The sequence below is a fragment of the Podarcis muralis genome, chromosome 8, assembly GCF_964188315.1.
Source record: "Podarcis muralis chromosome 8, rPodMur119.hap1.1, whole genome shotgun sequence".
NCBI lineage: Eukaryota > Metazoa > Chordata > Lepidosauria > Squamata > Lacertidae > Podarcis > Podarcis muralis.
In genome coordinates this window covers 66243931-66255841 of record NC_135662.1, presented here as the reverse complement: position 1 = coordinate 66255841, position 11911 = coordinate 66243931, and the positions used below count along the sequence as shown (strand labels likewise).

General features: G+C 44.0%; 1 protein-coding gene across 2 annotated transcripts in view; it reads left to right on the top strand.

The window, feature by feature from the left end:
• The first annotated feature begins 3942 nt into the window (after nucleotides 1–3942).
• The window catches only part of GMDS (GDP-mannose 4,6-dehydratase), a 285325-nt gene continuing 277356 nt past the window's right edge, over nucleotides 3943–11911 (top strand). The window contains exon 1 of one of the 2 annotated variants that reach the window (XM_077933314.1): nucleotides 3943–4645. In XM_077933314.1, the coding sequence (XP_077789440.1) occupies nucleotides 4532–4645 (114 nt within the window). In that variant the 5' untranslated portion in view covers nucleotides 3943–4531. The remainder of the gene's footprint in view (nucleotides 4646–11911) is intronic. The other variant, XM_028737854.2, reaches the window with a different exon arrangement.

Here is an 11911-nt window from a genome sequence, read left to right as displayed (position 1 = left end):
AAATCCTATCCTTGTTTTACTGGGAACTAGCTCATTGGGTTGACATTGTTCCACAGCAGCGGTGTGGGCGTGGGTGTCTTTTGTAATGTTACACAACATCCACATGGTTTTGTTAATGGTTCTATAGTATTGTTTGAAATTCTACTAAAAATGTAGCGACTGCAAATAAGCCCATAAAATTTATTAATCTGCTGAAAAACAAAAAGGTTAGTGTTGCTGGCTGGCAGAGGGGCAGACTTGCCTGTTGCATGAAATGATGGGGTGGGGGCAGGAATTCATCCTTTGATAGCCCACTTGGTATGCTGGGCACACTTACATGCATTTAATTACTTAGCAGACTAATGCTTAAGTTGAAGGCTGGATTAATATATAGGATGATGATGCATAATGATTTATTCTTCTTCGTGGTAGGGCAAGAATACAGTGGTACCTCGGATTACATACGCTTCAGGTTACAGACGCTTCAGGTTACAGACTCCGCTACCCCAGAAATATTACCTCAGGTTAAGCACTTTGCTTCAGGATGAGAACAGAAATCGTGCTCCGGCGGCACGGCAGCAACAGGAGGCCCCATTAGCTAAAGTGGTGCTTCAGGTTAAGAACAGTTTCAGGTTAAAAACGGATCTCCGGAACGGATTAAGTACTTAACCCGAGGTACCACTGTATTGCACTCAGAAATTCCCAATGGTTTGATGTGAATTTGTAAAGTATTCGCCTTCATTGTGGAAACCAACCAATCAACTTAGATAAGCACCTGCCAATTTTGCTATTGTTTGCCTGAAGAGTTGGGATATGAGAAATCCATCTCCCCAATCCCCCAGGTTCATCTCTTTAGGCTAGCAGGATACATATGCATAACAGAGCAGCAACTAATAAGCTCTCTATGGTTGGCTCTCCCCATTGAGGAGGCAAGAAGTAGTTGGACTTTGTGTGTGGCTCCTCCAACTTTCCCGTGTAGATTCATTTACGGGAAGTTCAGTGTGATCAAGAGATGCAAAATGGAAACTACCTTTATATCTACAAACTGTCAAAAGGGATTTATAAGAACAACATACATACTATATACTATATACTATAAGCATTCTATCCCAAGCCCACATTTCCAGCAAGTCCACACTCTTTTCTCAGCAACATCTATGCTGGCTTGGTGATGTATACAGAATGGAAGATGGCAGGATCCCCAAGGACGTGTTCTATGGGGAGCTGGCTTCAAGTACCAGGCCCATTGGCAGAACAACTCCGTGACATTAAGGCTGGCAACTTCAACCCCACTGTGTGGGAATCCCTTGCAGATGACCACAATGCCAGCCAGGTTGTGAATCCACAGAAGGTGATCAGAGGAGGAATGACCACTGAGAGGAGCGCAGAGAGAAGAAATGCCATGGTGCATCTGCATCAGCACAACTGGACGCCTTCATCTGCCCCACCTGCAACAAAACATGTCTCTCCTGTATTGGTCTCCGCAGCCACAGTAAGCGCTGTAACTCTCCAAAGGTTTGTCTTCACTCCTGAAGGTGCACTCCTCCATTGTCTCCTGAGACAGACAGATGCCAGCCAACCAGTGTTCATCTACCCAACTTCGCAAAATAACTATCCCACCCACATAAGAATAAACACCAAAAACAAACAACTGAAAGCCAGACCAATAGTGCAGTCCAAACACTTGGGTGGATAGCACTGTTTTCACCTGGCATCAGAACGACGAAGCTGGCACAAGACAAGACTCCGGGACGGCCATTTTACAATGGATGGAGGGAACAACAACAGAAAATGCATGTTCTCTTGTTGCCACCATCTAAACTTCTCGTGCAAGGGGCATGCAGAAAGCAGCTCCGATGCTGATCACAGAGTCCGGCTGGGCTCACACAGTGAAAGGTGTATATTCTGGGGCAGCCAAGTCCATCATAGGATTTAAGCGTGCAGAGGCGATTCATGCAAGGCAAATTGATTAGATCCATGCAGGCAAACCACAATTGCCTCTAAATATATGGGGAAGCCACAACACTATAATTTCAGGCCAGCATTTAAGTGAACAAAGACACTTGGAAGCCCTTTAAATAAACACCATTCCTCTCTTCTAATACAGATAAAGTTATTTGTGGCAGTGCTACACCATGCAGAGGTTTTCTCACAGACACTGATGTTCCCCCTCCACTACTCCTGCCTTGGCAGAGCAGGTAGGGGCTAGCAGTGGTTGTACTCAAATAAGTTAGTTGTAATGGTAAAATGTTGCTTGCTATGAATAAAATAGCAGAAAGTGTTTTTAATGTGCCTTTTAATGAACACACCCTCTTCTTTCTTATATTCACATACCCCACCCATCTCCTACCACAATTTCTTGTTTTCAGCATGCTGGGCTAATACAAAGAATCTGGGTTTAACCACACTACACTTATGTAGGAAACGAAAAATTAAACAAAATTATCTCAGCAAATATAGAAGATAACCTGTCTGGTGGAACCGCCACTCTCTCATTGTATTGCAGACATTCATGAAACATTAGATACTTTTTAAGAAGATCTCACATTCAAAAGTGACCTAGTCCACAAGCTTTACATAGGAAGTCCGATAAAATCTTGCCAATAACTAATTATCACTGGGGGAGGTGGACAAGCATCTTGAATATGTCTAGACTAAACCATGAATGTTCCTTGGAACACAAACAGAAACTTGCAGCTTGGACTCAGAACAGTAACTTGAAAATGAGCTTTAAAAGCCCGACAACTGCAAAGGCTTAAGAGCTGTCAGTAGTCAAAGACATTCTGAGTTTTATGAAACAAACATAGAACAAGACATAAGTACAGGATAAAAAGGGGAGTACATTAATTTTGTATGCAAGGAATAACAGACATTTGAGTATGGTTTGCACACAAAAAAGCACCTTTCAGATTAAACTAAGCCTACTTAGCCCATGTTGCCAACTTTGTCAATTTAAGTCTCCACTAAGGCTAAATTGGTTAATGGGACTTAAGTTGGTTAAGTGGGCGAAGTTGCCTAAAAGGGGACTTAAGTCCCTACTTAGCCCACTTAAGTCCCAATGTAGACGGCTTAGCCCACTTAATTCCCCACTTAGCCTACTTAGCCAAGTGGGCTATGGGGACTTAAGGGGGCTATGTTGGGTAAGCAGACTTAAATGGGCTAAAGTTGGCTAAAATAGGGTTGCGATATCTCTGGATTTTCGCAGACAATAATGCTGTTCCCAGCAGTGCAGCAGTGTCCGGACGGAAATGGACCATACGTCCGGGAGAACCCGGATATATGGCAGCCCACGTTGGCAGTGCCGTTTTTGCTGATTTATCTCAAAAACGGCATTTTTATTTTTTAGATTTTGCCCCCCCAAAAGCTCAACAGCTTTGGGCAAAACTAAAGAAAGCTCAACAACTTTCCATTTTGTGGACATGACCAAGCCAGCGCAGACGTTGCTGAGACAGGAGGGCGAACATGCTGGGAATGCGGGCTTGGGAGTGCACACCTTTGCTTCAAAATCTGTCCCGCCATGTGATACCCCGAAATCTTCCCAAAGCAACTTCAAAAAACACGAAAAACTTCACTTGCCTGCAGTTTACTCCTCCGCTCGCAGAGGGCGCTGAGTCCCCCTCCCCCAGCTCCCTCACGCTTCCAGTTCTGTACCCATCAAGGACGCGCGGACTCTCTTCCCTCCCTTCGCGTCATCGAAACCCAGGAAGTCCCCACTTCTGGCTCCGCCCCGCTCCCTCAAGCCTGAGCAAAGCCGGCTGTGGCGAGTCCTCTTGCAGCCCCTCCCTCCCTTCACCTCCTCCGCCACGTCACCCAATCGCCGCCCACCGCTCGCTTCGCCGCACGGTGATGACTCGCCCGCCTCCTCCTGCCTCGCGGGAGGGAGGGGGAACAAAAGCGGCGCCTCTCGTGATTGGCTGGCGGAGGAGGCGCCTGCCGCTGTTTTTCAAGAAGCGGAAACGGAGTGCGGGGGGAAGAAGAAACGAGACCGGCCGGCCGGTCCAACACCTTATATCCCCTCGTGTGCGTGCTTTTCTTAAAGGGGCCCCGCTGCAAGAGTTCCGGGTGGGAAACGCAAAGGGGAGGCAAAAAGGAAAGGAGCACCTGAGGCGCGCTCACCTTTACCTAGGGGGAGAAAAGGCGGGAAAGAGTGGGGGGGCAGGTGTAAAGACACACACCACAGGCTCCCCATGCACGTTGGCCCCGACCTTCCCGCCCTGAACGAGAAACCTTTAATTTTTTGGTCGAGGTGAGGTGGCTTTTTGTATCCAATGGGCACCTCAGCAAAGCAAATATCGGGCCGTGGAAGCCAGCCAAGTCCCCCCACCCTGTCTCAGGTAATAGGTGATGCCCCCTCTACCTGGAGCCTGCAAGCGCCCCTGTGAGCGCAGCTGAGGGGACTTGGTTGCTGCTGCTGCCCTCGAAACGAGCGCGTGGGGCGACACGCCTTCTCCGCAGTAACAGCTCACACGTCCTCGCCGCCACCCCGCTCCTTCCTTCCCCCTTGGGTGCCACGGCACCTGTAAACTCCTGCAGCCCCTCCCCTGCCAGGGCCATGGCACATTCCCAGCAGCAGCATCAGGAAGACACCTGCTCGAGCTTGGCGACAGAGAACTGTGCAGATATGAGCCCCAGGAAAGTCGCCCTCGTCACTGGCATCACGGGCCAGGTAAGTGCAGCCCAGTCTATTATTACGATACGATACGATAATCTTTATTGTCATTGCCCCATACAGAACAACGAAATTGGAGAAAGACGTTCAAAAACCAACAAGCCTGCCATCCCAGCCCCCTAAAAACTCTGATACCCCCTAAAAACTCTGATACACCATAATTAAATACAATATACTCCCATAGAGACTACCTTATGTTGCGTTTAAAACCAAAATCGCATTTGAATAGAAACTGTTTCTCAGGCAACTAGTCCTAGTCTTTATAACCCTGTACCTTCTTCCAGAAGGCAGAAGCTGAATTATTAGTATCATCATCATCAGTGCTTTTTTTCTAAAAATAATATGTTTAGGGGTACTCTCATTTTGACTCAAGAAAACCACTGTTTTATAGTTCAAATTGGGAAAAACACATGCAGTAAATGGACATAAGTACAAAGATTCACAAAATGTTTAGGGGGGGTGCGTACCCCTGCATCCCCCCAGAAAAAAGCACTGATGATGATGAAGCCTAGTCCCACTTGACCTGTTTATTTCTGTTGTGGAAGGTGTCATGGAACATCTGCCTTACCAAAACTGAATTTGCTGTTGGGAGAAGAAAGGGAGAGGGGAATCAGTGCAATGAGTTTGACTGAACCGACGTGATACATTTCCTTTGTGAAACCTGAACCTGAAATACTAATCGCACCAGTGCAGTTACGAGTTTCAAGGCTAAATGTCTCTGTGGCGGACATATAGATGTTTGTTAGCAGCTATGTGAGATGTCAAGCGGCCACCAGAAGTCTACTTCAGGTCCTTCAACTGGAGATGCCGGTGACTGGACCTTATACAAGACATGTGCTTTGTTACTGAAGGGTTGCTCAGTTGGTAGAGCATGACTCATGAGACACTTAAGGTTGTGGGTTTGAGTCCCATGTAGGGGGTTGGACTAGATGATCCTTGTGTTCCAACTCTATGATTCTATTAGCTCTGAGTTGTGGGTGACCTCTTTCATAAAATGTTGTACTAAATACTGCATATGTACAAACCCACCCCCACCCCGTTTTTATTGTCTTGTTATACATCACACAATAGTCTCTATGTGGAAGAGCTTGTTCTGAGTAAAAATGCATAATGTGGGAATAAATCATAAGTGTACACTCAGTTCTATGGTAGCACTAGTCTCTTGTTCTTTTAGTAGTTGCAAAAACTGAAGAACTGGACTGTCTGCAGCCTGTTATAGTCAGAGTATGTTGTATGTTACATACACTTTTTAAAGTGTGCTTAACATTAAGGTACTGCTTTTATTTTGAAGGAAAATCTGCTAATCAGCAGGTGTTACAGTGAAGGCAAGTGACTACAATATATAGCATTTTTTCTTTCTCTCCCTTTTCTCTGCTGCTAATAAACTTTAGTTCTATTAGTCAAGATATATGCACAACTCATTTTTGACATATTTTAATAGCCATCATTTGCATTTCTAATGTGATGGATGTGCTTGTTTTTGTTAGCAGGTTCTGAGAATCCCTTCTGTGCCAAGCTGAGGGGGTGTGTGTGGATTGGGCAGGGGTGCTCCTCCACACAGTCTCTTCTGCTTGCCAGTTGGGTGGCTTGATGCTGTGGATATGATGATGGCCATCACCCTGTAGATTTCTAGTTGGATGGGGGAGGAGTTTGGATTGCTCTCTTGGTCATGCTTAGGGAAGACCCATTGAATCAAGGTGATTTAAGTTAGTCATGACTAACTTAAATCCCACTGATTTCAATGGGTCTAGTCTACGTATGACTTACAGTATAATCCTTCTCATATCTACTCAGAAGTACATCTTATTGAATTAAATGGGGTGTACTCCATTGATAAGTGGAGTTAGGATTGCAGCCTAAATCTGGATCCAATCCAGTCTATGTAAGTTAGTGCCCAAAGAGAACTATTTATTTGTTTAATTATAAGGGGAATGTTAACAGACAGCACCAGCAACATGTCAAAGCCATGGGGCCTAGGCCAATACTTTGTTAATCTATAATCCAACCCTCATCAAAATGACCTGTATCTCTATTGTCATAAATATTAAATCACACACAGAGCCAAGCGCAGTTATTTTCATGGTTCTACAGTCTCTCTGCAGACCATCTGAATGGAGTGTAATGTTATGCCATCTCCAGCTGGAAGTACATACAACAGCTTAATTCCTTTAAAAAATACACTGTGTGGTATCCAACACTCATGTTCTGCTAGCACACACAACTTGTGCTAGCGGGAAGGAACCTTGCCTTCCTTTCCTCCTGTCTGTGCCTTCAAAATTAGCTACAGAGGGTTGGGAGACCCTCCAAAGATGATTTGGGGGGAGTGTGGGGAGGGAAGAGGAAACAGAAGTGCTGCTGCACCAGCAGAACCTTGCTGATGATGCTTTGGATACAACCCACTCCTTACTTGACAGAATTGTGTGACTTATTGTGAAATGCAAACTGGCTAGTGTTCCTTTCATGACATATTCAAGATTACAATATGTTATCACCGGTACTGTTTGCCTTTAACAGGATATGCACCGGATGCCCAGCAATATAAAGTGTTCGACAAGATTATAATCAGTATTGTAAACCAGCTGGAAGCACAAAAGTATACATATTCAGAAATTCATGTACTAAAACTTTAATTTTGTGGCTCTGTCTCACAAGTATGAAGTGTAACAGTGACAAATGAATTTGAAAATACGTCAGAAAGCCATGATTCGTGGTCATTCCCATCTTCTACATGTTTACTCAGATGTATATTACACTGTTCTGAGTGGCGCTCATTTGCCATATTGGCTTCAAGTATCTAGTTGTCCCCTCTACTCACACTTTTCTCTTTTTCAATTACAGTGGTACCTCAGGTTAAGTACTTAATTCGTTCCGGAGGTCCGTTCTTAACCTGAAACTGTTCTTAACCTGAAGCACCACTTTAGCTAATGGGCCTCCTGCTGCCGCCACGCCGCCGGAGCATGATTTCTGTTCTTATCCTGAAGCAAAGTTCTTAACCTGAAGCACTATTTCTGCTTAGTGGAGTGTGTAACCTGAAGTGTATGTAACCTGAAGCATATGTAACCCGAGGTACCACTGTACATTACTTGCCCGTATGCTCCCTCATGCCACTCTGAACCTCTTAATATTTCATACTTTTTTCTATGTATTCTAACAAGCTTCCCCTTTTTGTTCATTCAGCTAGACCTCTCTCTCTTTCAAATGTTTTTACAAACCCTTCCCATATACAAATCATTTCGCAGAGAATCCTAGACTCATTTCACCCTGGAAAAAACCAAGGCCTTTTTCCAAGGTGCATGACAAGGAACTAGATTAGTCCACCCCTAACTGTATTACATTCTTCTGGGCTCCAAGGTTATAGTTATACCTACAAGGAAGTTACATATTTGTTCTAGCATTTGACATTTTAAGAGATTGCTCAAAGTTTATATGATAGGTTCTCCCAAACAATCCTGGGATAATTTCCTGATTTGTTAACTGACAATATGCTAAAGTTCACATTTGGATATAAAGGGGAAAATCTGCCTGGATTTTCATTCTGAAGCTAACATATGACAGCACAAACACTCTACCCCCACCCCCACCCATTAGCTCCTTGTGTCCTAGATGGGTTTATGAAGACTTGAACCATCATCTGAACCAGGCCACAGAATATGCTTGATGAAATGTTGTTCTCATTCAAGCTGATTAAGCTTTTTCCTTTTATCTCCATTGTGCTAAAATGTTAGTCTTGAGATTCAGCAGCCTTGTGTTTCACTTGCTGGAAAGGATTAGATACAATGTAAACTAACCAAAGTTTATTCATAATATTTCAGTAAAATATTGAAGAAGCCTTCTAGGATCGTGAAGAAGAAGGAAGCAATACATTAGCAAGAAGTACTGTATATGTTTAAAAACATAAAATATTAACTTTGTTACTGGTAAAAACACATTTGTTTCCATTTACTAAGGGACATTGTTACAGTTAACAAATCAAGTCGCTTTACAAACAGAACATAATTTGTAACTGTTCTACAGATGGATATATTTTACCAAAGAAGTAGGTTTTCTAATACATGCCATGTAAATTGGCTGTCTATGGCTTGCTAAAGCAGCATTACTATAAGCAATCAGACTTGATCACGTACATAAATGTACAGAGAGCCTCTGACAGCTAGTCGCAATAAGAACACTGATGCTCCAGAGCACTCATGGAGTTGACAAGCCAGTTTGGTCAAAAACTGTATTAAACATTAAGCTTCTACTATACTCCAAACATATTAATATTTATGTCTTACTTCACTTCACCCCACCCCACGTTCATTTTTCTTTTCTTTTAAGGGCTTTGAATGCATTACTGGGCAGATACAGTGGTACCTTGGGTTACATACGCTTCAAGTTACATACGCTTCAGGTTACAGACTCCACTAACCCAGAAATAGTACCTCGGGTTAAGAACTTTGCTTCAGGACGAGAACAGAAATTGCGCGGTGGCAGCAGTGGGAGGCCCCATTAGCTAAAGTGGTGCTTCAGGTTAAGAACAGTTTCAGGTTAAGAACGCACCTCCACCTCCGGAACGAATTAAGTACTTAACCCGAGGTACCACTGTACTAAGAAGTATAGTATTTGAGCTCCTTTTTTTTTTTTTATTAAATTTTTATTAAAATTTTAACGAACATCATAACAAAAAACAGAAAAAAGAAAAACAAAAAAAGAAGAAAGAACATAACATAGAAATACAAAAAATAAAACACATATAAGCTCAATTGTTACTTTCTTTAAGCTTACTTTCGCGACTTCCTCATACCTTCCCTTTCTGTATTCTAATTTCATATTCAATTTTCAGCAAATCCTTTCCCTACTCTTAAAGTAATTTCAATATCAGTTATTTTCTTCCAGTTATCCCTTGCTGCTTTTAACCCCTTAATATCCAATCCAACATTTTTCTAAACTTCATTTATCTTACAATATTTTTTAAGATACTCTTTAAACTTTTTCCAATCTTCCTGCGCCGTATCTTTTCCCTGGTCACGGATTCTGCTCGTCATTTCAGCCAGTCCCATATAATCAATCACCTTCAGTTGCCATTCTTCCACGGTGGGTAGTTCTTGCGTCTTCCAGTGCTTTGCGATGAGTATTCTTGCTGCTGTTGTAGCATACATAAAAAATGTTCTGTCTTTCTTTAACACCAATTGGCCGACAATGCCCAGGAGGAAGGCCTCTGGTTTCTTAGAGAAGGTGTACCTAAGTACTTTCTTCATTTCATTATAGATCATTTCCCAGAAGGCCTTGATCTTTGGGCACGTCCACCAAAGGTGAAAGAATGTTCCTTCAATTTCTTTACATTTCCAACATTTGTTGTCGGGCAAATGGTAAATTTTTGCGAGCTTGACTGGGGTCATGTACCATCTGTATATCATTTTCATAATATTCTCTCTTAAGGCATTACACGCCGTAAGTATTTGAGCTCCTTGGTCTCAGTTTTTGCTTACCACAAAACAAACTGAAAACCTTTCAATATCTGGAATACAGTGGTACCTCAGGTTACATACGCTTCAGATTACATACGCTTCAGGTTACAGACTCCGCTAACCCAGAAATAGTGCTTCAGGTTAAGAACTTTGCTTCAGGATGAGTACAGAAATCGTGCTCTGGCAGCGCGGCAGCAGCAGGAGGCCCCATTAGCTAAAGTGGTGCTTCGGGTCAAGAACAATTTCAGGTTAAGAATGGACCTCCAGAATGAATTAAGTACTTAACCCGAGGTACCACTGTAGTAGCAAGTGTGGTGCCGTGGTGGAGAGAGTAAGAATTCTGGGCTTAAAGTTTAGCTAGTATGGCCAGGCAATGTGCATATTTGGGGCAGAGAAGATGTAACTCCTCTAGATTTGTGGATTGGAAATGTCATTGTTCCTCAATGTAGCTTTTGTTCAGTGACAAACACAAAGTGCAGCAGTGACTCCAAAACTCCCTTCTTCCCCACCCTAGGACTCCAGTCACTGGAAAGATGGCCACTATGCACAGTACATGCGGAATATGAGAGTCTCCCAGTGGTTTGCGGTCAGTGGATTAGAGGGACTAGGCTAGTCCCATAAATGTTCCCCTGGTGGCGGTGTCTCCTTCCAAAGCCTGGGAATCTTCTGCTTGATTTACAGAGGGAGATGCGATGCTCTGAGGGGTCTAAGAGCCCTTCTGTTACCTCCCCAAAGCCAAGTAGGGTTCCAGCATCCTGTCAGAGGCCTGATGGAGGGCTCCAGCATCCTGTCAGAGGCCTGATGCCCTCTTCCCAAAGCCTGGGAATTTTCTGCCTGGCTTAGAGAGGGAGGCACAATGCTCACATGTGTGACGTTGCCCCCCCCATCACCCTCGCAAGCTGGCACCTCTGGCCCTAACTGTTCCCCCATGAAAAATTTCACCGCACACCACTGAGTCACACCTAAGCTGCTGGCTGGTCTGAAGGCTCTGCTTTGCTTCTGTGTCAAATTCAGGAATTTGTTTCTTCCTGTGGCAGCCCAAGTACAGGTCACAACGCAATCAACTTTTGATCACTGTTGCTTACTGTGGCGTTTGCCCGTTCTTTTTTAAAATGTCTGTACAGGGGGAGAGGAAGAGTTAATAGGTAGACCAATAGAAAAGCCAGAGGCAGAGCCTACCTGTTTATAAAAGGGCTTAGCCCGAGATTTGGGTTGTTTGGTTTCAGTTGATTGGTTGGTTGGGAAAGCAGTTGGCAGACAGTTGGAAATAGAGGGACAGTGCAGTTGGTTCTTGTGTGAGGGGAGGTAGAAGAGTTAGAGACAGGATAAAATAAGACTAAGAAGGTAAAGAGTAACAACATTTTGAATGCAGTTAAAGTTTATTTGTGTCTGCAATAAACTACACTCTTCTTTGTTAAGAACCTGACTGAGACTAAGCGATTTACTTGGGAGGACCTGGTTGGTGGCAGCGGATTAGTGGTGTACGGGTCAATAGTCTGTGAGACAACCAGGGGCTCCGTACAAACACCACTCTTACCATGGGGAAGGGCTGTAGCTTAGTGGCAGAGCATCTGCCTTGCATGCAGAGAGTTGCAGTATAATCTCTGGCATCTCCAGGTTTGGCTGGAGGAGATTCCTGCCTAAAACCCTGGAGAGCTGATGCCAGTCAGTGTGGACAGTAGAAACAATGGTTTGGCAAGGCAGCTTCTTAGGTTCCTAGAGTCAAATAAGATTTCACTTCCTGGATAGGAATATAGTGGTACCTCTGGTTGTGGACAGGGTCTGTTCCGGAGCTCCGGTCGGATCCCGAGGTTTC